The sequence below is a fragment of the Aspergillus brasiliensis genome, assembly GCF_001889945.1.
Source record: "Aspergillus brasiliensis CBS 101740 unplaced genomic scaffold ASPBRscaffold_8, whole genome shotgun sequence".
Lineage (NCBI taxonomy): Eukaryota > Fungi > Ascomycota > Eurotiomycetes > Eurotiales > Aspergillaceae > Aspergillus > Aspergillus brasiliensis.
Window position 1 is genome coordinate 318,821 of NW_027137449.1, and position 27,184 is coordinate 346,004.

The 27,184-nt window shown below is 47.4% G+C and overlaps 10 protein-coding genes and 1 pseudogene across 11 annotated transcripts; 7 read left to right on the forward strand and 4 right to left on the reverse strand.

The window, feature by feature from the left end:
• Positions 1-1,525: 1,525 nt before the first annotated feature.
• On the forward strand, positions 1,526-3,466 carry ASPBRDRAFT_31290 (alpha/beta hydrolase; the record flags this gene model as incomplete). Its single annotated transcript, XM_067622884.1, has 6 exons — positions 1,526-1,836; positions 1,892-1,933; positions 1,995-2,254; positions 2,306-2,417; positions 2,475-3,156; positions 3,224-3,466. 6 exons carry the CDS (start codon positions 1,526-1,528, stop codon positions 3,464-3,466), a joined length of 1,650 nt encoding a protein of 549 aa, XP_067477643.1.
• A 668-nt stretch (positions 3,467-4,134) lies between these two features.
• On the forward strand, positions 4,135-5,282 carry ASPBRDRAFT_56222 (uncharacterized protein; the record flags this gene model as incomplete). The annotated part of the gene is made up of 3 exons (XM_067627519.1): positions 4,135-4,843; positions 4,897-5,140; positions 5,243-5,282. 3 exons carry the CDS (start codon positions 4,135-4,137, stop codon positions 5,280-5,282), a joined length of 993 nt encoding a protein of 330 aa, XP_067477644.1.
• Positions 5,283-5,962: 680 nt separating this feature from the next.
• Positions 5,963-7,396, forward strand: ASPBRDRAFT_155163 (TauD/TfdA dioxygenase family protein). Its single transcript, XM_067619384.1, has 3 exons — positions 5,963-6,224; positions 6,284-7,000; positions 7,050-7,396. Exons 1-3 carry the CDS (start codon positions 5,987-5,989, stop codon positions 7,208-7,210), a joined length of 1,116 nt encoding a protein of 371 aa, XP_067477645.1. The 5' UTR covers positions 5,963-5,986; the 3' UTR covers positions 7,211-7,396.
• A 238-nt stretch (positions 7,397-7,634) lies between these two features.
• Positions 7,635-7,767, reverse strand: ASPBRDRAFT_t182 (annotated as a pseudogene). The gene has a single exon. The product of its transcript is annotated as a tRNA-OTHER (tRNA).
• Positions 7,768-7,779: 12 nt separating this feature from the next.
• On the reverse strand, positions 7,780-10,097 carry ASPBRDRAFT_44558 (uncharacterized protein). The gene is made up of 5 exons (XM_067625222.1): positions 9,493-10,097; positions 9,293-9,436; positions 8,622-9,237; positions 8,312-8,554; positions 7,780-8,240 (listed from the first exon to the last, which is right to left on the reverse strand). The coding sequence occupies exons 1-5, from the start codon at positions 9,716-9,718 to the stop codon at positions 7,973-7,975; spliced, it is 1,497 nt and encodes a 498-aa protein (XP_067477646.1). The 5' UTR covers positions 9,719-10,097; the 3' UTR covers positions 7,780-7,972.
• Positions 10,098-11,698: 1,601 nt separating this feature from the next.
• On the forward strand, positions 11,699-12,386 carry ASPBRDRAFT_56198 (cell wall mannoprotein 1 family protein; the record flags this gene model as incomplete). Its single annotated transcript, XM_067627512.1, has 2 exons — positions 11,699-12,070; positions 12,141-12,386. The coding sequence occupies 2 exons, from the start codon at positions 11,699-11,701 to the stop codon at positions 12,384-12,386; spliced, it is 618 nt and encodes a 205-aa protein (XP_067477647.1).
• A 341-nt stretch (positions 12,387-12,727) lies between these two features.
• Positions 12,728-13,821, reverse strand: ASPBRDRAFT_208149 (YqaE/Pmp3 family membrane protein). Its single transcript, XM_067621818.1, has 3 exons — positions 13,408-13,821; positions 13,213-13,347; positions 12,728-13,140 (listed from the first exon to the last, which is right to left on the reverse strand). Exons 1-3 carry the CDS (start codon positions 13,419-13,421, stop codon positions 13,119-13,121), a joined length of 171 nt encoding a protein of 56 aa, XP_067477648.1. The 5' UTR covers positions 13,422-13,821; the 3' UTR covers positions 12,728-13,118.
• Positions 13,822-15,255: 1,434 nt separating this feature from the next.
• On the reverse strand, positions 15,256-16,879 carry ASPBRDRAFT_197108 (uncharacterized protein; the record flags this gene model as incomplete). Its single annotated transcript, XM_067621059.1, has 2 exons — positions 15,256-16,184; positions 16,270-16,879. 2 exons carry the CDS (start codon positions 16,877-16,879, stop codon positions 15,256-15,258), a joined length of 1,539 nt encoding a protein of 512 aa, XP_067477649.1.
• Positions 16,880-18,087: 1,208 nt separating this feature from the next.
• On the forward strand, positions 18,088-18,965 carry ASPBRDRAFT_44562 (gamma-glutamylcyclotransferase family protein). Its single transcript, XM_067625223.1, has one exon. The coding sequence runs from the start codon at positions 18,141-18,143 to the stop codon at positions 18,723-18,725; it is 585 nt and encodes a 194-aa protein (XP_067477650.1). The 5' UTR covers positions 18,088-18,140; the 3' UTR covers positions 18,726-18,965.
• Positions 18,966-20,458: 1,493 nt separating this feature from the next.
• On the forward strand, positions 20,459-22,445 carry ASPBRDRAFT_44563 (HET domain-containing protein). The gene has a single exon (XM_067625224.1). The coding sequence runs from the start codon at positions 20,521-20,523 to the stop codon at positions 22,360-22,362; it is 1,842 nt and encodes a 613-aa protein (XP_067477651.1). The 5' UTR covers positions 20,459-20,520; the 3' UTR covers positions 22,363-22,445.
• Positions 22,446-23,298: 853 nt separating this feature from the next.
• On the forward strand, positions 23,299-24,573 carry ASPBRDRAFT_31298 (uncharacterized protein; the record flags this gene model as incomplete). Its single annotated transcript, XM_067622886.1, has 1 exon — positions 23,299-24,573. The coding sequence occupies one exon, from the start codon at positions 23,299-23,301 to the stop codon at positions 24,571-24,573; it is 1,275 nt and encodes a 424-aa protein (XP_067477652.1).
• Positions 24,574-27,184: the final 2,611 nt, after the last annotated feature.

Here is a 27,184-nt window from a genome sequence, read left to right on the forward strand (position 1 = left end):
AGGTGAGTAAATCAAGCCAGATTACTTCTGCACATATATTTAAAGCTGCTTTTCCTAATTCTTTTGAAACTAGTATACACAATCAGTGCAAAATTATTGTGATTTGTATTCCATCCCACTAATGATAAAAGCTAAGCTAAATTGAGGAGAATTTTAGAAATCTCACATGAAACGCATGGAAAACCCACATTAAGATTTACTCCCACACTGGGTATAGCGCATGCATGGCGAACCAAGCAAGGGTAGGGAACAAGCATTTAGTAGTCGCCTTACCTGGCGGGGTGCAGGGCCCCCCTGTATCACAGGGCTGCATCAAGCTAAATTGACGGGGAGTTTCAGCAGGAAATCGAGGGTACATAATTTTGATATTTCTGCGATGGAATCTGGCATATCGAAGTATTGACCATCCCCAAGCTGACTGATATGTGGTAGAAGTTACTGTACTTGTTAGAGAGCTTGCATGTGTATTGATATCACTTTCTGCAAGGTTACTTCTTGTCATTTCAAATACAGTAAAGGTCCGTCAGTGGTAGCCCATGGCTGAAGGTATAAAATTTATATGCCTTGCGGATATCCCTACTTGCCTCTTATTTACAACGTCAACTCAACGCTGGTGGGAGGTATTCTGATAGTAATCCTCAGTCCGTAAGTAGTTATCAGCGGAAGATTATCAAAATTGACCATGACTTGGCTAAATTTCTTGTTGTGACTTCGCAGGCAACCAACTAGACTACAGCATTCCTTCACCTTGAATTACTTGTGGGTCAAATCGAAGGATCTCGAAGTGCTCGAACATACTTTCAGATTTGCAAAGCACTCCCTTCTGGGGACCTCAAGGCTCACAACCACCCATAGCGAATCTGCCTCATGAATATAGTATTGAGACTAGTAGTTCTTCCATCGGAGTCTATCTCTTCTCCATAATGCGTACGGAACTCATTCTTGGACAGATACTAAACTAGCATGCATAGCGAGAACACAGCCGTAGACTAGATCAATTTTCAGGGAAAGGGGCCACACGTAGACCGATAGCTCCAATGTGAATTGGTAGTTCATGACTTCATGTACTCCAAAGTAGGCTGTGCTCTTTAACACTTTGCGGGGGACTAAACCTAAACAGGCAATCGAGATGTCCGGGTATAGAGGGCGGTGATCCCTTGCCGGTTTCAGTTGTGATCATCTCCACACTACTTCATTAGCCTCCCTCAGCCGCAGGATTCGGTGGAACTCGTCGAAATCCACGACAACACGTCAAACCTGAATAGGAAATAAAGTTGCGACGATGGAGACCTCAACAAGGCTGACCATTTGGGGGCCAAACTCAGCCTCATCCTGAGAAAATATCTCCGATTGTTTTGATTTGACAATGCGAAATGACGGTCTGCGTGAAATGAGCTTCGCTTTAGCACAGAATGAACTTTATATAAGGACCGTTGGGGTACCTGCTCTCGGCATGATGTCTTGTATCTGCAAGCTTTTCTCATCTTCCTTCTGTACATCCTAAATTCTCCCATTGGACAACATCATGTCGAGGCAGTCTTCTCTTGTTCCCAGGCTGCTAACGTTAGCCTCACTGGCGGCACTCTCGCAAGCAGAGTTGGGCAAGATCCAGTGGAAAGGATCTTGCAACTTGACCACTTATCCCGAATTGGTCTGTGGAACACTAGACGTGCCATTGGACTACACCGACTCGAACTCCAGCAAGACGCTGAGCCTTGACATCGCCAAGTGGCCAGCAACGAAGAAGCCAGTTTCGGAGCCGATCATATTCAACTTCGGAGGGCCTGGTGTCAATTCGTTCGAGGGTCTTGGACTATATGGAGAGGAGTTTCAGGCGTACGTTGCAGCCTTGCTCAATTGCATCATACGCCGACTGACATTCGTTTACTAGTATCCTCGGAGGTCACAATGATTTGATCGCCTTTAACAATCGGTTAGTAGCAGTCCTTCGATGAGTTGCGAATGAATAACTAATAACTTTGATCCGTATCTAGAGGCGTTGGAAACACAATCCCCTTTTCATGCTACAGCGATGACGCCACCCGAGAACTCGTCGCGCTCCAAGCTCCTTCGGACGGCAGAGCGTCCAGCACAGCCTTGGGCGAGATATGGGCCCAGAACGCAAACATCGCACAGGCATGCTATGCTACGAACAATCAGACAGGCAGTCTGATTGGAACTAGCTTTGCGGCAAGGGACATAATCCAGGTCGCCGATGCTCTCAGTGGAAAGGATTCTTTGGTGAACTTCTGGGGTGAGTATCGCGGCCCGACAGAGATTGTGCTTTTCTGACGGTATGATTTAGGATTCTCATATGGTACTACGATCGGCTCTGTTCTGGCAGCCATGTTCCCCGATCGGATGGGATATGTCGCCCTTGACGGAGTTGATAACCCGAGAGAGGCACTCTATGGATAGTAAGTCGCCGTTCTATATTTACTACATCTGGTATAACAGCTGACGATTTCCGAAAGCAACACGGAAGCAAGTGTGGACGTCGACAAGGTTTTTGAAGGCTTCTGTGCGGGCTGCATGGCCGCACCCGACCTCTGCCCGATCGCCCAGGAGTACACCAGCGCCGCCAACTTGGAAGCCGCAATCTACTTGATGTTGGATAACCTCAAGTACAACCCGATCGCTATTCCCGGGATTGGTGGCATTATCACCTACGCTGATATCAAATCCACCATCTTCGAGGCCATGTACCTCCCAAGCTCCTGGCCCGAAACCTCCGAGCTGATCTACTATGTGCAAACCCGGAACACGACGATCCTCGGTAACTCCGAAATCTACGAGACCATTAAATCATACGGCCAGTCCGCTTCCTTGACTTCGGCGTCCGACGAGGTCGGCACCGCCATTACATGCTCCGACAAGCACCGATCAGCCACCCTGAAGGAAGTGCTTCCGCACACCCGCGCCAGACAGGCCCTGACCAAGATTGGAAGTGATGGCTCAGTCGGCGACATGAGATGCGCACAGTGGAACAAGCAGATGTTCGCCAAGGAACGCTACTCCGGTGACTTTGAAGTCAAGACCGCCAACCCGGTGTTGATTCTGAGCAACACTTACGATCCTGCGACTCCTCTTCCGGCAGCGAAGAACCTGACAGAAACATTCGAGGGCAGTGTATTGCTCGAGCAGAACGGATACGGTGTATGTTCATATCCCCCTCCCATCTTGTCTATAGCGAGTGAGCAAGCAGCTAACCTACTGGTGACAGCACACTACCTTGTCCATGCCCTCTCTTTGTACCGCCAAGGCCGTCCGGGCTTACTTCACCAATGGCACTTTGCCCGCTGATGGAACGATCTGTCAGGTGGATGTGCCCCTTTTCACAAACCTGACCTACAAGGATGTGTGGCCGAAGAGCTTTCAACGAAGTGTTGACTCCAGGGAAGATACCAACATCCTCAGGGCTTTGATGTCCGTCCGTGACAAGATGTCTCGACGCAGGATGTGGTAGGCTCATGCCATAGCTGGGAATCTGACGTCCCATCACGATAGAGACGGTGGAAAATTATTTTCATATATTTTAGATTTCTGCCGATTCCGGCACACACTCAACATTATTAGTGTTTAGTTAATATTGAAAGAAGTTATGATGTACATCGGTCGGATGATGTAAAAACAGCGCTTCGTGGAGACCGGGAGGTCCCGAGATACGGGTCTTCCCGTGTAGGCCCTTTACTTAGCCTTGACAATTTCCCAGTGGCTTAATGTCGATAGTATTGTGGCATGTACCGGTTGTTGTTCTCGTAGTGGAGCAACTCATGACTGCCCAACAATAATCCGCTGATTTGAATGATTGTCTCCCTCGCAGCCACAATCCGCAGCGAGCCTCAGAATCGTCAACTCCTTACTTCCTATTTTGAAGCATGTAATTCGCTGCCATTTACCGGCTTTTTCAGTTATCATAGAAGATTAACCTCATTGTCTACATGGCACGGAAAGTTCCGATTGGATAATGGCGGGTTGAGTATTGGTCATCCGAGTTTTGTACTTTTCTTTCACTTAATGAAATTCAGCTTAATCTTGAGCCTAGTTATATATAATTGTCTCCTACCATCACTAGTTCCTTTGTTCACTCGTTTTATGAGTGATCCCTGGTTCCTTCAGCACTTGGCAGACACCATGAATCAGCCCACTCATATCATCGATCCAAATGGAGAAGTCATCATCGTCCTGCGCAATGCCAACGCGCCATTCGCACCAGACGATGAAGAAGACACGACTGCAGATATGGACATCGACGCCAAGTCAGAAACATCTGATGACGTCGAAGAGCAACCCGACGAAGAGCGACCTGCCAAAAGACAGCATCTCGAGGAGCAGTTGGATGAACATGCGCCTCACAATGAGACGCCCGAAGGGGAATGTTTCCGCATCCAAGTCTCTGCAAAACATATGATGCTTGCCTCGCCGGTTCTCAGAAGCATGCTTACTGGTGGTTGGAAGGAAAGCGCGACTTATCAGTCCAAAGGCTTCGTTGAGATCACTGCCGAGAGTTGGGATCTTGAGGCGCTCTTGATTCTCCTGAATGCGATCCACGGGAAAACCTACACCGTACCGCAAAGCGTGAGTCTCGAGATGCTAGCGAAAATCGCTGTCATCATTGATTACTACGACTGCAAAGAGGTTATGCATTTCATGACGAATATCTGGATCGAGGGTCTGAAATCGAGGGGAAACAGAACACTTCCACGGCATGTGACTTTATGGGTATGGATATCTTGGGTCTTTGACCTGGAAGACGAGTTCAGAAGATCAACCTCGACTGCAATGACATGCGGGGACCGTTGCTTCAGCAATAGGGGCCTTCCGATCCCCGAGAGCGTCTGCAGTAAGAATACCACAATCTCCCTTCTTGCATTTGTTACTGACAAAAAATCGCAGTGTCAATAAATGACAAAAGACAAGACTCTATATACCATCTTTTAAGCGGTGTCTATGACGCACACAGAGATCTTCAGAGCGGCACTCGGGGGTGCAACTTCGAGTGCAGATCAATCATGTTCGGAGCGCTTACGATGCAGATGTACGCAAATGATCTACTACCAACAAAGCGTGAAGCTCCTTTCTTGCATTTGTGTTACCGTGACCTAGCGCAAAAAGTATCTTTCTTTCGATCGCCAGTTTGGTACTATGAAGAAGAGCGGTCTCGTTCCAGCCCATTCCCACCTTCAATTTTTCGTCACGTCTGTCGAAACTCGGTACTGAAAGAGATGATTGGTTCTCCCAGTCACTCCATCATTGGCCTTAAATTAAGTGCCTTTAAGTGATATCTTTTACTGTCTGCGTGATCGATCGGCTCTTGATTTCCTCGGCTTGTCTCTGTTTTGAGGCTTGTTAGCGATTTTCATCATTAAATCGTCGTGTTGCAGCCGAAGCATTTGGAGAACTCATTGTAACATGCTCAGCTCATCCTTTGATAAGTTGACTTTGTGGATAGAAGGAGAAAGGAAGGTAGCAGTGTTTATATTCTAAAGGCATGGTGCTCTCACCGTCCAGACAGAACTATTATCTAAACAAAGTATATCTCTGACATAGATCAGATAAGACCAAAGTATTTACTTTCAAATACCATGCATAGCTGTATTGTCTTCGGTAAAGCTGAATATGCGACAATCTGAGGAGCAACTACCGCAACTACCCTAGTCGCCCGATCTTCTCCGCACGGATGTAGCTACGCGTGCCTCTGGCCATTATTTGCATAATCGAGAATTACGAGACCATCATTCGCAGTCAGAATTGCGCAAGACATCTGACAGATGCGGGGTTCCTATCTTGCGGCCGATGCCGATACGAGAGAGAGGTTGTTGTTGGAGCATTGTTGCACCAGCTGGGACGGCAATTGCGTGATGGTCGGATGTTGTGCTTATCAATCCCATCCCAGTTTCTATATATCTCAGCCATTGTCCAGCCAAACAAGATCCCAACAACACCTTGCTTAATTACTAACAGTCTCAATTACATTGTAAATATCATGGCTCCTGGACTCTCTGCAGATCTCCCCATTCACTCGCACCCCGCATCCAGCGGGGATGGTCCGAGTGACAAACCACAGTATCCCAAACCACTCAAGACTACTGGTGCGTTGGATAAGTTCGCCTTTGAAGAGACCACTCCAGTCATTGGCCGCGAGTATCCCACCGTCAACATCGTCGATGATCTCCTGAACGCCCCGAACTCCGATGAGTTGGTGCGCGACCTTGCCATCACAAGTAAGTGCCTCTCCCAATCCCCTCCAACCATATCCCATCCACTAATCAAAGATCAACAGTCTCTCAACGCGGTGTCGTCTTCTTCCGCGCCCAAAGCAACCTCACCGATGACCTCCAGAAAGACCTCATCCAGCGACTCGGCCAACTCACCGGCAAACCCTCCACCTCCACCCTACACATCCACCCGCTGCTGAACCACACCAACGAGTTCGGCACCTCCGACGCCGAAATCAGCACTATCAGCTCTCTCGCGCGCAAGAAGATGTTCGCCCACGAACGCCAACCCAACCGCCGCGGCTACGACGCGGCCCAATGGCACTCCGACATCCAGTTCGAGCCGGCCCCAGCGGACTACACCTCTCTCCGACTCACCCAACTCCCCAGCAGCGGTGGAGACACGCTCTGGGCCTCTGGTTACGAGATCTACGACCGGTTCTCGAGAAAGTACCAAGAATTCTTCGAGGGATTGACCGCGACGTTCTCAGGGGAAGGCTTCATCAAGGCGGCGGAACGGAATCCGAAAGAATACCAGTTATACACTGAGCCTCGGGGAAGTCCGCTCAACGTCGGGGATGAGCTGGTGGCTGTTCATCCGGTGGTGCGCACGAATCCGGTGACGGGGTGGAAGAGTATTTTTGCTTTGGGACCGTTCCCGAAGTATATCAATGAGCTGAACCAGAATGAGTCGGAGGAGCTGTTGAAGAAGTTCAGGTCCGTCATTATTGATAATCATGATCTGCAGGTTCGGTTTAAGTGGAGGAATGAGCATGATATTGGTATGTCCAGTACTTAGTGTGTGAATTCTTCGGGACTAACGTTCGATAGCTATCTGGGATAACCGGAGTGCGTTCCACACTGCCACTTTCGATTATGAAGGCCTGGGTGAGAGGTTCGGTCATCGGGCGGTTGGTATTGGCGAGAGGCCGTACCTTGACCCGAACAGCAAGTCGAGGACTGAAGCGTTGGTGGCTGAGGGTCTTCTTTGATGATTATATGATGCTTGTATGTGCTTTACGATTGGAATTGGCTTGATACGGGCAGAGGCAGTACTTGAGACCGGTGGGTATGAGAATACGCTACTAATGGTATTTCGTTTAGCATTAGAGTATATACAGATGAACGAACTGCGATGTATTCACTTTTATGCTGCTATAACACCCTGAATGAATCATTATGTTGGTGGATCCTACCGTTATGAACCGTTTACTCCTTGCCTCTTTGAACAAAGAACTGTCTCGCTTATGAAGAATGACCGTAACAATACGGATAATAATAACACAAGGAGAATTTATTATAATAAGAATCTCTGATTGATCCTTGAATTCCATCCAATAGCACATTTTTTAATACCATGGTTCAATTCTGTGGTTCGGAAGAACCCAACGAAAAAAAAAAAAAAAAAAAAGATAATGAGCCCAGCCCGGCTCGATCGGACAACCTTACGATCTGGAGTCGCTGTTGGAAATCTGTTAGAGAATGTTTTTTTGCGATCCGATTGGATGCAGGTGAACTTACTACGCGCTACCAATTGCGCCATAGGCCCATTTGTTGGTGATGGAATTTCCCCAAAGTGTTTCATGTAAAGCAAGGCGGCTTTATCCCGCTGCGGAGCATAGCCCCTTAATCACCCATGGAAGTGAATGGGTGCACAATAACATTCCACAATTCAAAGTAACGTAAGAAAAAGCAGATAAATCTATTCTAATCGACTTATATCTGCTGTAGAATAATTCTGAAAGAAACTTCAATCAACCCTCTATACCCGCCCGTCGAACCTCCTTCAAATCAACCTGATACTCAACCTTCTGCATCAATTCACTATCCGTCGTCGACGACTCATACTTTTTATCAATATCCTCCAACTCTAATTTCCTCGTCTCAGGAATAAAGAAGTATCCAAATACGACCGACGCAGCGGAGAGCGACCCGTAGATGAATCCCAGTTTACCACCGATATCCACATGGCCTGGGTCATCTGCGGTTTCGAGATAGGGGTAGGAGAAGGTTACAGCGAACCTATACCATTATCTATTAGCATCCATGATAGAAGAAACATATGAGAAAGATTTGGGGGGAAAGGTACATACTCAGTAACCAGCTTCACCGTATACGCGATCCGCAGAGTCATTTCTCGCAACCCCGCCGAAGGCAACTCCGCACCAAGCACATACACCAGTGGCGCCCATGCAAGAGACCAACCAAAGCTATAAAGAAGCAACATGGCGACGATACCTTCTTTCGCAGCGGTATTACTGGGGTCTGCGGTACCGAGACCACCCATTGTCATAAGGGATGCTGTTTCGAGGCAGCCACTGATGTGGAAGAGCATTCTAATTTGAAGTTCAACGTTAGTGTTATTGAAACAACACTATTAGAAGAAATAGATAGTATACTTACCTCCGCCCCACAACATCACTCAACGCCGTCGAAATAATCAATGCCCCAATATCCGTCGCATTAGTCCCCAAGGTAACACTAAACGCATTGACCGATTTCAACTGCTTCACGAACAGCGTCCCATACTGACTGGCGAACGCCTGACCCGAAGCCTGCTGGAAGAAGTTCGCGGCGGCAACCACAAATGTGCGTTCACGATTCCCCTTAGTGAAGAGGTCCTTGAAGCTTTTCTTCTGCAGCTGGGCTGCGACTTTCTGGGCCATTTCGTCAAAGTCCTCTTGTATTTCATGTTCGGGGGTGTGTTTCGATCGGTATCGTTTCAGCGCCTGGAGTGCTTCGTTTTGGCGGTCGCAGAGGAGTAGCCATCGTGGCGATTCGGGGATTATCCAGACCAGCCATATGCAGATAAACGGGATCACGAGAATCAAGCCGAAGGGGATTTGCCATGCGGCGTTGGTTGAGATGCCTGAGGTTCCTCGGGCGATGCCGGTGACTACTATGCCTCCGATTTTGATGCTCAGCCAGTAGAGGACGCCCATGGCGCCGCGGATGTTTCGGGGGGCGAGTTCGGCGAGGGTTGTGGGGATTACGGCGAGTTGCATTCCTAGGTAGATGTCTTGTAGAAGTTAGACGATTGTTTGTATGTGTTTTAGGGATTAAGGGATACTGACAGTGTAAGGCTCGCCCTGTTAAAATTTGTACATCCGTTTTAGAGCTCGCCACGACCGCTGCACTCCCTAGTGCGTAGAGGTTCATGCTGAATATGCACCATTTCCGACCATAGGTGTTGCTGATATAGCCTCCGAGGAAGACACCTATCGCGAACAAGTCAGACAAATACCCAATAGCCTTTAAAGAAGGGATATCTCACCGACAATCTGCGTCCCCGCCTTCAAACTATTATAAAGCGAAGTAAACAACGGCTTCACCTTATACTTGCCCGTACTGGGATGATAAACCCCAAACTGACGAGCAAACGAGTCCATAGCCTGACAGGAGGAGAATGCCTGATCGCTGAACCCATAATTGAACGCCGACACTGCCAGCAGCACGGTGGTGAAAATGAGCATTCGGCTCCATTGCCGCTGAGATGCCATTTGCAGGCAAACCTATGTGTTAAAATGGTATCCCGACCATAAACATCTATCAATCAATGGATCAGATAATCAAGAGCCGAGATAATCAGATATGGTGTAATCAGATCATCAGATAATGGTGGCGAACGGATGGCTTGGCTTTATAGGTAGCAACTAGCAAGTTAGGTTTGCGAGCTACGTGGACGCCGGACGGGATGGCGGAGGGGTTTTCTTCTCCGACCGGTGAGATAATGGGACGGGGGCTCGACTAGTAGTAATTTCGGAAGCCTCGATCGGCTATCATCGCTCGATTCAGTATCGGTGGCATGGTCTTCGTGTTCGGAGGTATCATCTCCAGCTTACGAGGCTGTGAGGGATCAATCGGCTTCGTACAGATCCCACGTTGATCATGACGGGTGGTGTCCAATCATCTACGCAATCCATTGTGATCGCTTTCAGGTGACACAAAACATGGCGACCGCTATTCCTTTGATCTTCTCAATACCTACCGTATGCTGCTTTCCCTTTAACCGCGCTTCCCCTACGGAGTACCCCGATCAATCAATCAATCTCTTATCTTTTTCCGACTCTTCCGGTACTGGTACCGTACTGTGCGTTCCTGCAGGGTTGCCTTCTCAGGCACTCAGGCCGGTTTTTGTCTCACCTCCCCGTGGATATATAATAGCCGGGCTTCGCCTGGATCAATTGAGTGAAAGTTCATTTATCTTAAAAAGCTTAAATATTCAAAATGAAGACGTCGAACCACTTTCTCCATACTGCCAAGCTTGCCAAGCTCTTGTATAGGGCTGTAGGGCTGTAGGGCTGGTTGCCAAGTTCAAAGACCCTTTTCTATGAGGCTATGAGCGTCGGGTGGTTATTAATACGGTCTCCCGTCTTCCGAATTCAGTTCCATCTGATTGATACCGGAGGTTAGTTCCTTTTCCTTCCCGGAGGGGGAGGATCCGGAGTGAGCGCACCATTTTGAATATTAAATTGAGGGGTAGTGCATAATCTCGGATCTGTGTGGTTTTTGCAATGGGGTTCTTTTGTGGGTGAATTACCCACTTTGGATGCAGATTGGTTTTGTGGGCTGATTAACTACTTTCGTAGATTCTACAACTTGCTGAGTGGGATTATCTGATTGTCAGGTTGAAGTCTAAAGCGCGTGACTCCATGATGAATGTGTGACATTCTAGGACCAGAAGACTCCGTTATTGATCCAATGCGGTAAATTTCGCGGTTCCAATTTGGTCACGTTGGGCTCGCTTATCCCACACTATGATATGCTTATGCTTTGTCACACATGGCAATCGCCCCCATTATGCGTGGGGTCTACCATTACAAACGAAAAAAAAAAAAAAAAAAAAAGATCTGACGGTGTCTACCACTCCTTTTAAGAAGAGCTTGGCACTGCTGGTAGCCTGAGGCACCTTTATGTGATTTAGATGCCTAGGCTATTCATGAACTGTCCATTGGCGTAAGGGAGAAACTTATGCGCTATACTATACTCCGCCGCATTATTATACCATTCCATATCCTAGACTAAGCGAGGACCAACTAATTGACTCATCTTGCCAAGTGCTACCCACTGTGCAGCAAAAAGTCCGAACGGACCGTTGCGAAAGCCCGGGCGGTGGTGTGTTACTCAAGAGTGTTAACCTTTTATCTATATACAGACTAGTCAGGGTGAAGGTGCGTCTAACCCCTGTAAATCTGGGGTAAATGCTACGGAGAACCTTGCATGGACCCAGTACCTATCGTGCAGAGGTATGGGCTTGAATAGCATCACCATAGTAGTATGTAGCCCAATGTGTACGCACGGCCTACCTTGGAGTTCCTCTGCAGTGTGGACTGCATTATCAGGTGGCTGCTTGTGTCGCACCATATACTCAGTGTCGAAGGACACGACAGCTATATAGACCCCATGGGAGCCACAGCAAAGCGATAGCGACCTACTTACTGTCGCTCTACCTTCATCCCATTCAAGACCATACATCCAAAATGCGCTTCCCAATCCTCACGCTCGCTCTCCTCTCTACCCTCCTAATCCTCCCCTCCATCACTCTAGCCAACCCAGTCCCGAGCACAGAACACCTCCACACCCGCGGCCAAGGTACCATCACCTTCATCGCCTCCCTCCTCAACAACGGGCTAAAGATCATCAGACTCGACAAATCCGTCCGCTACTTCACTCCTGAACGTCTCGACGACGTCAAGACCCGTTCCTCAGAAGCGCTTCAGAGCCTCGACGAAGCAATAGCGACTGGAAAATCCATTGGTCACTTCGACCCCCTAAGTAGCCATGTAATCGCTGCGATATGTGTGCCCTTGAAGCCGTTTTATTCGAGTATGGTTAATGCTATTCGTGATAAGGTATACCCTTATGTTCTTTGACCCTTTACTGGAGAAGTAGTATTTAAGTGCTGATGATAATTGGGACCAGCGCGAAGAACTAACCGCAGCGAAATACAAAGACGAGATGCTAAAGACGCTGGTTGCCCTTCGGACGAAAAGTCGGGAATTGGCGGAATTGGCGAAGAGGATACTTACTGAGCCGGATGGGTCGTTTTGTTTGCTTCTGGAGGATTATGTGGACAAGCGGTATTCGAAGGTGATTGATGAATATAAGGGGGTAAATAGTGGTGATACTGATGATGTGGAGGAGGAGGTTTGGGTTGCGGAGGACTGAAAATATGGGATGGTGTGGAGTGATTGCACTTCCTAGAGTTTATCTGGAGGGCTACTACTTGTAGTTGAAATGGCTGTGAATTCAACACGCATGGTTCATATTGGGATGCTAGCAAGAAGCAGGCACTTGGACTACATGAAAATGGATGTGACTGTTTATGCTGACTGAGTCATGTGTGCGTGCAAAATTAATTGCTCTAGCTGGATTGTGCAGCCGATACTGGGTTCTGATCATGAACTCTCGGACTTGGTCCGGACAATCAAACCTACTGTGTATATCCGTAGCTTTTCACATGATCTCAGGAACTCAATCCAAATTCTATGAATTCCCAAAAATAGTCCCTTACTATCAGCGATGTATGATGCGCAGATCCGCGCCACAAAGTATGACGTAGCCACAGCAACGCGAGCAAAACTCCGCTCACCGCCCAGTCACAGCCTTTTAATATACGCAAAAATTGCTGCCTACGTAGCGAAGTCTCGGCCGGCGCATAGACCATCAGAGGCAGGTAAAATTTCACACAAAAGCTAAACAGTCATAAATTGTTGCCGTGGGATATATACATAAACAAAGAGAAAAGAAAAATGTAAATATTAAGGATAATCGTTGCGAATCATGATGTCCCCGTCGATACGCCGAGAGCGCCCGTAATGTAGATGATAGCCCGGGTTGCGAGTTTCACCGAACCGACCAACACATCAGGAACAGATGTCCATGTCAATTGAGGTGTGTTTATTTGTTGGCCAGGATGTAGCTATGACACGCGTCAGCTTCTCGTTTTTTTTGGGTGAATGTGAGGCGGGAGGAAAAGGGCAGCAACACATACTAGGCGTGGATGACACCTGGTACCCAACCCAGGATACACAGACAGATGTTGATGAGGAGATCACAGCTGCATCCGGTGCGCATGAAAACACCCACGAAGGGGAGGAAGAAGGCGATGATGATTTCGCAGCAGCCGCTGGTAGGAGATATTGATTAGCATTTCCTCCTCAGTGATGTGTAACAAGGGAGTGCATACACTTTTCCGGGCATGTTGGTGGTTTATGTAGTTTCAACGTTGGTAGATGTTTCTTGGAGAGATGGAGTGGAATTATCTCGAGGATAGTAGAGTGAGGATAACTTAAATTTCTGAATGTCGAGGAACAGATGGTGGTCGATCAGGGGTTTTAAAAGATGATTAGGAACGAGGAGTTGTGACGTCACGCCTGATGCTGCGTAGGGCTGAAAGTGGAGATGCCTCGCACGCTGCGAGAATGCCCATCAGGATACGCCGATTACCATGTTTTGATGCAGCCTGAAATTCTTGCGCAGCCCTTGTCGATCCTGCGTCATGGCATTTACCTTTTCGTTTACAATTTGTGTGGCTGTTCCATGATATGTTGTGGCTTGACTGCAAGATTAACTGTGTAGCTGCTGCGATCAAAGGTGCTTCGGACTCCGCGGGCGCGTACTCTCTAGCTTTGCTTCACTCGAGACCAAGTGTGGGCATCTATATACGAGTACGAGGCGTAATAGTGAATGCTAGGAAAATCTCTGATTGGTTCGCTTGCATGACCCGTCCTAGCTAACCTTATTTTGCCGTCTATTTACGCTTATATAATTACTAACATATCGTGCACATAATAACTATACGCTAGCCACGTTTGATTCCGCCTTCCAAATATAAAGGTAATTTGAAGCTATTCTGTTAACCAGCACAACGCGTACGAAGCCCGTAATCATGAAGCCGTTCCAAAGATATTTATAGAATAGTCTTAATTCTTCTGCAGCATGGCATTTATATAGGCTGCCTAATTAAGGGCTTCGTATGCGTTGCTTCGGTAGGCAGAAGAACCAACGATCTAACCGTATTTCCCAAAGGCGGGCTTCCTAGCGTATGCTATGGGACAACGCAAACTCCTGACATACCACTGCAGCTTAACTACTAACTCCGTATACTGTGTATCTCTAGTGCTAAACGCTCCGCGAATTGACCAAGCTCCATCGTCTGTTCCATGATCAAGTTGGGAACAGTTTGTCTTATCATTTACGTCAGCATGAGTGGTGTTTGCCATCTCCTGCAATTTCAATAGTCAGCCACTCCCAGGTCACTTCCTATTCTCAGATGGCAGGCCACTGCAACTAGGATGGCCATAAACCAGGCAGTATATATATGATTTTTCCGTTAGTAAGTTTCCACGGGGTAAAGGAGGCGTTGGATTATATACGAAACGGTGACCCCATGTCGCCGTTCAGGCTGGATGCAGGCCTAAGGAAGAGGCTCAGAGCTTCATTGCAGCGAATGAGAATACAGTCTTACCAGCGTGCACGGACAGTTCCTCTTCCTATTTTTCTGAGCATGTATGCTTCCAGCGCTTGCCAGATTCAAGGAACTTGTTAGTATCTCTGCTAGCAGGCATATTATCCCTGGGTCTTCCACACCCCCCTACCTAATGGCGTTGAATGAGATGGCGTGACTTTTGTAGATTGGATAATTCAGTTTGCTATATCCGAGTCTCATGTTCCGTGATAACCATTCCGGATCACTGGTTGTGAGAAACATTTGCGACGGCATGGCCATCACTCACCAGATTGTATTCCTCGGAGTGGAACAACATCTCCAATGGCTCTATTGCATCTATCTCCTGATGCAACGACATATCCTCACGAAACAAGGATAGAGTACGCAGTTGGGAACCCATTTCCCTGATACGTGGCGAAAGCTCAACGAAAACCAGGTGCGGACTAGCGGGGCTTTGGATATGGGCCGAGAAACAACCGATGTGTGTCCTGAGGAAAATCTATTTCCGACTCTCACTGTAGAATCATCGAGTCAGAGATGAATGAATTCTTGAGATGACTGAGTATAACGTATTCGCACCAAAAGCTAGCTATCCTCGAAAGGAGGCATGCTGTTATCCTCTGCATCCTTATAGGGCCAATTCCGCCAACAGATCTCCTGCTGATCCGCCTCTGACTGCTTAACCATTTCCATGCGAAATCGTCGATTGCCCTCGATGGCCCTCTCATAGTTATCTGGCTCGGTCCCGCCTTCGGGATCGATGTCGAGGTATTCTCTAACCTGGGATAGTAGCTGTTCAGAGTCGTTCCATTCACGTGATTCTGCCATGGCAACCTCTCGTTCTTCATCACTGAATACAACTGGACAAACTGCCGAGGAGATACGGCTCCATACTGATGTAGTCGTGATCCCCACTAATGCAGCACGGAGATTAATTACGTCTGCGTCCCATGGATACCCAGTCTGGCGAATGAGATACTGCCGCATTCCGAGATGAGGAAATTTCAATACATCCATGTGTTTTTCATTGTGTACACCTGTGGCGGCTGTGTAGTAGAGGTTGGCCTCTTCTAAGCGAAAGGTGGCTCTGGCTTGTCTCTGTTGTTCGACATCCATCTCATTAAAATCATCGGGGAGAGATGGAATCCGTAGACTTTGAGGCTGGGAGGAGTCATGTTCACAAAATGCAGGATATCCTGCTTGCATGAAGCGAGGGAATATCACAGCATCTTGCCAGTCGATAATACTGATGATTTTGGTTGATCCAGGTGCCAATAAAATATTGCTCAGACTCAAATCAGGGTGCCTCAGCGTTGGAGCGCTGTAAGAACCCGGTCGGATTAAGTAAGGCGCCAATTGTAGGAATTGTGAAAGTAACGAAATATGCTCAGAGGAATCGATGTTATAGTTGGTCGGTAGGAGGAATGTCTGGCGAGGCTGAGGTTTGGCATAACGCTGAATGACAGCCATTTCTCGGCGAGCTGCGGAGGTAACACAGTCTACGGGAGATAGCCCTATAGGAATGATCAGCTGTGGTCTCGTTCGTTCTGATTCTAACAACCAAGAAGAAAGGGGGGCGAAGAAAAGCAGGAGACCTACAGGGCCCACGGTCAATCTCTGTTTTGCTTCGTTCGCCATGCCAAAACTGCCGGGCAGACACAGGACCGATACAATAATCTTCCACAATAGGTATTTGGGCCTCCCCACCAAGGTCCTTCTTGTGATATAAGCATCCATATGCAGGAAACTGGAAGTCAAAAATCTTCCTTTCTATATCTGCGATTTGCGTCATGATGTCTTTCACCTCCTCAGTCGTGAGAGATAACCATCGCGAGGACAGACTCTCCCCCTCTACCCGTTCCATCAGAATATACTCTGCTCCAATAGGATTGTCCGATGATGTTGAATACGCCAAGACCTTCGGTACTGGCAGTTTGAGGATATCTCGCAAAAAGTCCATCGTAGCTACCTCACTGGCGGTTGTGTAGTGAGGCGGCCCGGCAATAGGTGTGGGAATTCGCGCAACCACTTCACGACCATCCTTTGCTCGCAGAAGGAATACTTTGTTGAATCCTCCCTCTGCAAGCTTAGCAATATCAGGGCAATAGTCTTGTTCTAGCGCATTGCCAGCGATCCGTTGGAGCTCTGTTGGTCGAGACTTGACGTATCGTTCGTTTAAACGTTCGGCCTCGTTGAATCTAGCTGACATTGAGTAACAAAAATTCAAAGCTATGATGATTGTAATCTACATCCATCGTCGTGATGTATTTCGAAAGAATTCCTCGTCGAGTGCTGGTGGACTGGTGGCTAAGTGTCGGTGGGCCGAAAGAGACATGGCAGGCCCTTGGGAACAGACCCATGGCTTGCGGAAACAAAGAAGGGGTGATATCCGTTTAGCAATGGCGATTCTCTGAAAGGTCTTCACCATTGTCCATGAGGAGAAACATCGAGCGCACAAAGATACTGACGGTAGGGAAGGCGCGGGTGGGTTACTTATAACTAAGTTAAAGGAAGGAGTAGAAGATGAGGTCAACTCCGTGGACTGCCAAGCCCTGGCCGCCTTTACTTTGCGTCCGATGCAAGTCTATTATTAGACAGCTATTATGGTTGACATAGTGTAGAACTTATGGATGATTATTATATTCTAGCGACATAATTATACCTGCTACATCACATGGCAGTGATGTTACGCATCTTCACTGATACACCCGAGTTAGCGCTAGATATACTACGTGTCATGCGGGAGCGCCGACACCCTGAAGCACAGCCCCCACCATAATTCAACCTGTTGATTAAGGCGAAGGGGCCAAGGCGATAATTAGAAACAGGACATCGTTGCCTGGACCATTATCATCCCTGCCGCATTAGCGCCAGGCCCATGCATACTCCCGAAATAGGTAAAGCGTACTTGTAAGATCGCAAGGACAATGCAACTTCCCAAACACATCTCCATCATGACGAGCTCACAAGCAAGTTCTTGTTGCTTATCCGGTAGTACAAACGCAACTGACGGACGTAGGTGAACCAAGATATATACGAGTGGGCCTTCTTGACATCAGTCGACTTTTGCATGACACTGGAGACAGTGTATGTAGTCTGATAACCGTAGTTACCTGAAACCAATACCTATGCCACCAGGAAATTTGCCCTTTGCTTGATAAAATCATTCAAGCTCAGATAAAAAATAAGTACCCTCCATGATGCATCAGGGAAAAGGCTCTAGCACCGAGCGAAGAAACAAGAGATTGAAACAGCGTTAAACACATGTCGAGATTGGTTTCGGAACTTCGCAGCAAGAGGTGGTGAAAGGTTAAACGCCAAGGGGGTCAATGCACTTGCGCGCGTCACATAAGATTGGGAGCTTTCAGAGAATCAGATAATGCGTTACTGGCATATTCAACTGTTTGGGATCCATTAGCTGGTTCTTACCTCCGCCTTGTAGACACCGTGTTGATCATCAAGCCGAAGAAATGTCTGACAGTCAAGGAGACGAGGAAGCCACTGGCTCTGCCCCTTCCCCTCCTCCGCCTGAAGAACCAAGCTCGAAAGTCTCCCCGTTCGCCATGAAGCTGGAGTCTGCTCCTCCTGGCTATTCCTTCCAACCTGAAAGGCCACAAACTCATACAGATCCATTTGCTGCGCCGACCGGCCCTTATTTCTTCTACGGCAGCCTGTCTGATCCCGCTATGCTCCGCGATGTCCTCGGCTTGGGAACCGAGCCACAACTTCGACCCGCCACCATTACAGGCTACGAATGCAAGCTATGGGGCCAGTACCCAGCTCTCCTAGATGCCCCAGAAAAGGTTGTTCATGGGGCTGTCTATCATGTCGAAACACAAGAGCATGGGGAGAGGCTCGCCAGCTATGAAACGGACAATTATCGGGCCGATCCGTGTCGTATCAACTATACCGACGGCAATGAGCCCGTGGATGATTTTGGTTACGTTTTTAAATTTGTCGGCAATGTCAGAGATTTGAGTGATGGTACCTTTGATCTGGGAACTTGGCTGAGGAGGGTGAAGAGGGTGGCTGAGGACTCGTCAGATGTTAAGTAAGCGCAGGCAGTGAAGGCATGTATCTTGGCTCCCAGTACTATGAAATTCAACGTTATCATGAGACAGCATTTCTAGTTGGCTTCCTGAGATTCGTTCCCTCTGTCCCTACATTCTGCTGGGCTTCAAAGGACGGTATCTGCTTCCGTTTGATTTGCTTTTCTTGCTCCATATGGAAATAACCGGGGCGCTTCTACAGAGCGAAGGAAGCGGGCCCAACAGTATAAATAGAATGATAAATACCAATCATGACCTTGAGTTATACGCTGAGCCTAGGCTCTGGTGTATCAAATTGGTAGACACGGAGCCGGCGATTTGCAACACCAAAGGTATTCGCCCCATCCACCCGCCTCTCACTTAGCCGCCGCAAATGCTTTTCCAAATGGATGGGAAATTTGGGTATCAATCCTGGCTCAGCCAATCACTTTCTTGTTCATCGAGTTCCGGGTGCTGGTGGTCGATTGGCTACGAGTCCTCCGATGTTGGCTTTGGCGGCTGACTACCAGGTCAGTATGTGGACACAAATGCCACAGTGAGTGGCAGAAGTGTTGGCAGATTGACGGCCCAAAACAATATCGATCCCGGCCGTGCTGGACACACCAATTTTTTTCTAGGTCCTATCTGGTTTGCAGCACGTGCATGCAGATCTCAAAATTACGTACAAAAAATGGCTTGATGAAACCATGTACTTGAAATTTCTGGAGGCGTCAAAATTTATGAGAAAACCAGGTTTGCTCCCTGGTATTGAGCTATACCAATGTGCCCAGGCAATATCGGGGCAAGTATAAATGTGAATATATAATTCTTCTGTTGGTAAGTTGATACGACGCGTAATACAGCCTGGTGCCACACTACAGAATCTCAATTGGAAAACGCTGAAGAATCCTAGTGAATAGATCAGTACCTTGATAGTTCAGTTTCTGGAAGAAACCAGGAGCCGATTAATCGAAGACCTCTTGGGCCTATATTATATAGTCAGCTCAGCCTAAGATATACCTGTTTGTTTGATTGCAGCATTCATTTCTTAGCACCCCATTAAGTCAATCTAGACCTCGCTTTGTTGGTGTGGATAGCGGAGAGGAATACACGGTTACTTGAAAAGGGTATACTTGAACCATAGGTAGTGGAATAACCACTATACGTAAATTGAAGATGCGGTAAACTACACTTGTTATATACTATATATATTTGCGATCATTTCATACATACCCCTCTTATCCCCTTAAAGTCCATGTTTTCCGTTGCTGGAGACGCAGCAAAATCCACGGTTCAGATATTACATACATATGAAGCGCTGATGTTTTCTTGCTTACCTGAAGTGGCAGTGTCTGGTGTAATATTATTCGCTGAGAGCGGCTGTCTTGGCTCTCAAGCTTCCGCCAATGAATTCTTCGGATCCCAGATCGTAGTGTCAGTACTGGAGGCTATGTATGAGGCGGAGCAGTTCACATTGTATAGCCTTTTCGACAGCTCCATAGATCCGCATCAAAAAAAAGCCACATGAGTCATGGGCCTGAATCACCCTGATAAGTGTTATCAAAAAGTGGATCTTACTGCTTCCTGCAACGAAAAAGTACTGTCGACCTATGGTGTTGATTCCGAGTTCCGGCTAGTTGATTTTGGCAACACCGACGGAGGGTGACGTGTCAATGCATGATGCGCGACCGTGCGCCTTCTGATGATAAAGAAGCGTAAAACCTTGGGGTCTAGACAGGGCTGTCAGATTCAAGCTTAATATTTGGCATCCCCACTCACTTACATCACTTTGCGACTTCTAGTCCCTCGGTATCTAATCGCGATGTTATATGAGAGACTTGACCCCGCTAAGAACGAAGTTCGACTCTTCAAAATTTGGCCTGATGAAAATGAAGCGAATCCTGTGCAGGGCTCACTTTACTCAGTGTCACTCAATGATGAGCTTGAGTTCGAAGCACTTTCGTATGTCTGGGGTGACATCACGGCCACAGCTGATGCTTGGGTGAACGGCCACAAAATTGCCGTACCAACAAATCTTGAACGATTCTTACGCGCCCTTCGTCAGCCAAAAGAAGAACGGGTAGTCTGGGTTGACTATTTCTGCATCAACCAAGAAGACATGCTTGAGAAAAACACACAGGTTCCTCTGATGAGCCAAATCTACCGGAATGCAAGCTCAGTAATTGCTTGGTTGGGAGAGCCGAGCCCCAACATTGAAGAAGCAATTGCCTACAATGATTGGACAAGAGGAGAACATACTCCAAGAAGCCAGTTCTGGCACGACACCTGCGACGAGATCACTTTGTCACCGGAGGAAACTCGTAAAAGAAACCTCAGAAAATGGCGAGCCTACTTAGGCTTCTGCGAAATATTCCACTCCCCGTATTGGCGGCGTCTGTGGACTTTTCAGGAATGGATTGTGCCAAGGAAGCGGCCTATATGCATGTGTGGACGGATCTCCTTCATAATGGGTAACATCGAAGACCAATTGTTGAAATATTGGTCGTTCGCAACCAAGTCGTTGGAGAACCTAGACGATGAAGAACCGGAGTACGCCGAAGCCATGCGGAAACTCGACAAAGAACGACTGGAGAAATGTGATCGAACCTTCCTGGACTTATTACCAACTGATGTTTTCAAATATGAGGCTATTCGCCCTAATGACGGACGGCTACTCGGCTTCACCCTCGGTTCATTGTTAATCTGGACAGCTCATCGTAAATCGAGCAACTCTCTGGATCGAGTGTATGCATTATACGCACTGGCACCTGAGGTTCAAGTAATTTCCCCTCCAGATTACCACAAGCCTCTTGCTCAATTTCTGCACGAAACAACCACACATGTCCTGCACAAGGAAAAATATCTGAAAGTACTCGAACATTTTGAGTTTTGCCAGGACCCGTCACTCCCATCATGGGTACTTGACTTTGTTACAACAGATACAACACGTCGACGCCTGTTGTGGAATGCTTATTGTCGTGACGCACCTCCCGCAAAAGATCTCTGGGACCAGGACGATAGCCACTCAACTGCAATTGGAGATGATCTCCGTACCTTGGAGCTTTGGGGTCGGAGTGTGGGTTGTGTCTGTTACTCAAAGGCAGTAGCCTCAGAGGGGCTGCACTCACTCCCGCACATCCTAAGCCTCTCTTCTTGTATCAGAAAGGACTCTCAGCATCCAGACCCGTCTGGACTTGCCGACACTGTAATAAGAGCGTGCTACACTTACACCAAATCTTCAAAGGTATCAACTTTCGCGCTTTTTACCCGATTCATGGAATTTTCAATTTCTCTGAATGAAACGGCGGATGGTTCAGCTGAAGCAGTAAATGAATGCATTGACCTACTGAAACATCATTTTTCTATAATGGGTGGAAAACGCATCTTTGTGATCTGCTCCGGCCCTGGTAAGCCTCGGAGCATTGGATTCACTGACTGCGATATTGAGAGTGGTGATTGCCTTTTTATTGCCTCAGGTCTTCCTCTAATTTTTGTACTCCGTGAAATGAATGGAGATACGGCCATCGATGAGTCGGATTCCCAATTTTACAAGATAGTTGGGAGGGCCTTCGTTGAAGGTATTGCGGAAGAGGAAAAGGAGCAGCCAACTCCGTTTGTTCAGGAGGTGAGGAGCCACCCATTGATACAGGTGAACATCAGATAATTCCGGCTTCATATATATGATGTTCTTCTTATGAGTTTTTGAGCAGCAATCAAGCAGAATCAATTTTCTGGAGCAAGATCGTAAACTACCTAGAGTATATCCTGCTTGTGAATTTCAATATGAGATGAGTAGTAGATAGAAAACAGGCACGCTACAAGAGCGTATCGCTTGACTGGCATGACTGGGAACAGTCATATAGGTGATACATCCATATAGAAAATTGGTCAAAGTTGTCGCCAAATTTGGCGATGAAGGATCTCCTATTCTGAGGTCGTTGCTAGTCAGAAGCTTTAACGCCATATTTAAAATAGAACTAGAAAGGAAAGGAAAGGGTATTTATTCACTTTTCCGAGGTTTTTCCATTCCCGACAAGCAACTTGTACTCCTCAGTCACGCCCACAATACCTCATTAGGAATACTTCACTTGCAATGAGCCTGAACACATCACCACTTCTCTGCTAGTTGTATTTCTACTGTTCTTGGGACCCGCTGATCGGGACATCGTCTTTCGTACAAATCAACAATCTAAAAATAGTAGGGCGCTGTGCGCAACTAAAGCCGTATAATTTAACAATCAGACGACAATGTATTAACTGCCCGCGCGTGCAATTTGCTACAGTGACCTGAGCAATGTATTGAATCTCGCAGTGAGAACTTTATTACACATAGATCCTTTCATTGAATCTTCCCTACACGTCAGGTAATTGCATCGACAAGGTGAATTTTAATGGTGTAGTCGGGTTACTTAAAACTGCATCATCCCCCTGCCCCCGGGCTGCGCTGCGTCTCGCAGACACAACCTCCGTCCACTTTCTTGCGGCCTATTTGGAATCTCCTACCTTCTAGGCGACCCTTATCTATCAAGTCTACTTGACAACACGCCCACTCACCCGACAGATCTGGAAACTCACTCACTTCATCTTGACACACCCCACCATGAGATACGGCAAAGCTATCACCCGCGATGGCTTCACCTCTTCATTCGGCCGGTTTCGCACTACACGCGGGGACAATGAGCGAGTAGAACCTCTCTCCCTCCGAAGCATGTTCGTACCCAAGCTCAGCCGCGAAGGCCAGAAGATGTTGCGAGACCGTACCGATTTTGTGCTCAGCCAGCTACAACACTATGGAGTGCCCTTCAAGGAAAGTCAAATCTCCGGCACCGGCGAACGCCTGATGAGAAAAATTATTCAAAAAGGAAAATGCGATGCTGTTCCCGCACACATTTTGGCTTTGGAGGAACAGCTCCATCAGAAATGGCTTAGCAAATGTGATATGGAGGCACTATCTTACCACCCCGACTGGGTGATGCAGAAGTACTTCGTACCAGCTCATGAACAAAACTCAAGTCATAAAAGAACGACCACTGTCATCGGGGTTTTCCTTCCTCGATTCGTCGAAGATCGTTCAGGGCCCATGCGAGAGGCGGCTTATAAGGTGGAGGGCTTGCATCACCAGACTGTTATGGGGTCAGAAAAGCGGGCAATCTTCTTAGGATGGGACGGGGCTGCTGTCATGAGAGCAGCAAATCAGTATGCGAATGTGGAAGTAAGAAATGATATCCCCTGGGAGCAGATGAGAGAAATTGAACGCGCGGAGATGCACGCGGAGTATCTTGATAAACTTAAGCGGATGAAGGGCGCTGAGGCGCAGAAAGCTAAATCGCCGGTCGGCAGTTACATCGTTGATTGTGAGGAGATCGAGAATCAGTGGTCGGATCTAGCGGATGACATGACACTTGATATTCATGACACAGAGCAGAAGGGAACGTTTCATGCTACTTTCGATTTCGGAGTAGTGGCAGGCGTTATGATCATTTCAGAAGGGGATATGATGGAGAGCGAGGAAGAGGGGGACTGCGGAGTGGAAGATGACGACGATTATGGAAGACCAGGGATCAAAAATAAGCGAAAGCCAATCGCTTCGAAACGGGGCAGACCGTCGAAGAAAGCCAAGGCAGGGAAGGCCCAAACTTGCACGTACCGATTGAAGCACAGATGTCGAAAATATAGCGAAGGTGAGATCTTCTCCCACCCAGAGCACGGTACTATGAGATTTGAAGATGGGAACTTTGCCACCTTGACGGCAAAGGTCGGGTTTCCTTGTGTTGGACCAAGCGTAACTTTCACTGCACGAAAGGTGTGCGATTATCCCGAGCTAAGTGACGAGAAATGGGATGACTATTCGGAGGAAGCATATGAGTATGAATGAACTAGGAGAGAGGCGTTGACCCTAGCCCTTGGGGCCAGCATTGACCAAAGGATACCTAAGTATGTATGGCTTACCCTGATATGATAAACTCAATGGAGAGAATAAATCAATAGTCCTGCAGGTGGTTAATAATTCGGAAGTATTGTCGCAATAGCCCCTAGTCTGATTGATGAATGTCATCTTTCGTATCCTATCCAGCTACCTTAACCCCGAATACCTCCCTGTCCAGCCGAAGAAGAACTCCTCGTATATCTACGGGTCAAGGGGATCTTTAGTCTGCCGGAAAGGAGACATCTTCATGCCCCCATTGCGGTCTTCTTGGACCATGTCTACCCGCTTTATCCAGTTGTCAATTGTCGAGAGTTCGTGCAACAACAAGAACAACCAACTATCAGCAGACCTCACATATTCCATTAGCTCTATTGAATACTCGTCTGGAGGAGGTAGCCCGGTAGGCGTCCGATAAAAGGTCACATCAAATGTCTCCACTCTGCCCACACAACCCCGACTCCCTCTTCCCACCTTCCCACCTCCCAACGTCTGATCCCTAAGAGGCTGACAGTGCAGTCGCACCTGTAAAAACAAAATAAGAAGGATACATACAACAGAAGGGATTCGCTGGTGGTCACCCACCCAACTACTAACCTCCCGGCGTGTGGCTTAAGTACGGCTGAGCGGACGGGAAGCCCTGTTTTCCACACCCTGTGGTCGTATGTGATAGCCCTTCTACTGAAGATGGCCTATATCTAGCATGATTCTTGAGCAATGTTGATCAGGTTCTGGAAAAAACGAATGACTTTCTTGATAAATCGCGGTAGCATATACTGAAGATGACAATCCCTGGTCACCTCCGAAAAGCATTATCATATACCTCAGCTAAAAGCATCAGAGAAGGTTATCGTGGATGACAGGAAAAGGAATTTCGCTTCGACTTCAAAAGTCTGGGTCTGTGACATATATCTCATGCTGCGAATAGACTTCGAGCTAATGCACCTGGATATGGCGAAGGAGAAATACCTTATAGAGGCCGACGGACGTATCCATGCAGCAGGTCGATGCAAACTCATAGGAACAGGGGATACTGCGGATGATCCCGAGCAAGATGCACCGGATGCCATTTGCACTTGACTGGCAGGGGGCGGAAAAGATCTGATGACTTGAGACTGCCACGGTCAGATAATATCACAATTGCTAAGCGCATACTTAGTTTGGAGAATGTTAATCTTCGATATTCTGAGCAACATGCCTGAGACTCTCTGTATTTGTACCTTGGCTTAACATCATCTGTCTATAAGGAAATCAGTCTATGCAAGCTCAAAATTCCAATTATCCGCATTCTATGCGGTAGCTACTATAGTAGCAGAGCTTAGTATACAGGAATTACTGTTCTCCGCATCCCGCGGTCATGAGTACGAATTTCATCTCCGGAGAGTATCAGACAGAGATTATTTAATTGAGTAATCTATTGGGAGTGACTTGGAGCATAGCACACGGTGTGTTAATAATGGGTCAACACTATGTGGTGACCATTTTCTGCCACCCCAGCTCAAAGGCGGTAAAAAAGTGTACAGAATCCTGATTGAGTTTTTCGGAGCTGTTCAAAAATATATCCGCTTATATCCGTTTATATCCGCACATTTTTTTGCGAGGTCGACGAGGTTCTGCCGTATCAGGCGGTATAGAAAGCGGTCAAGTGTGTTGACGCTCTTCTGGGCAATGGGTTCAATATGCAAGCTAGTTCCAACCTCGTAGCGTTATTTCTGTCTTCCTGTCTAGGTGAAAGGGGATAAGAACTGTCAATCAGCTGGCTGGTACAGTCTGAGGTAAATGTTCTGGTACTTGATATTCTTCGTCTATTGAACTACCTAAACAAATGAGGGTCGAACTAGACTTATGCACACATAGCAGAGTAAACGGCGCAAGTTGGGGAACTGCACCTATTAACCCAAAAGCAGGGAACATTACATCTTGGGATAACATAGCCTTTCCAAAGACACATAAGCCAGGAGACCTTTACAAGCCTAGGTTGGCCATCAGAGATCTAAAAGGTGGAAGGACTCTGAAGGGGGTAGAGTCAATGCTCATTGTGTTTCCTGTCCACCTGCGAAAGACACAAAGACAGGCTAGTCTCTCATCAACTGCCGTTAACCTTCGCTTTTTAGCAGCAGCAACCTAACATGGCCTGGAGTGTTTTTATTGCAATAGACAGATGAAGCCATGAATGACCCGTCTCCTAGGTCCCCCTAGTGTTCATATTTAGGTTGTCCTGGCGGGTATGGCCGCGGGAGGAACGTCTGCCCATGTAATTAGAATGTCTGCAGCGGTAGGAATGAGCACTATACGAACAGATATTTGGGTTGCAGTTGTAATGGATCTGGGCTAGGGAAATTTGGGGCTGGGGGGTTTATTGGCCGTGGTTGAGGGTTATTGTCATGTCGGGATGGTAGATTGTATTTGAGGATTTGCTCTCATTTAGGCTATGGGGCTAATAATCATCATGTCACTGGCTACAGTGTAGTCATAATGAAAAAATTTAGCACGTTAGAAAGAAAGAAAAAGAAAAAGAAAAAGAAAAAGAAAAAGAAAAAGAAAAAGAAAAAGAAAAAGAAAA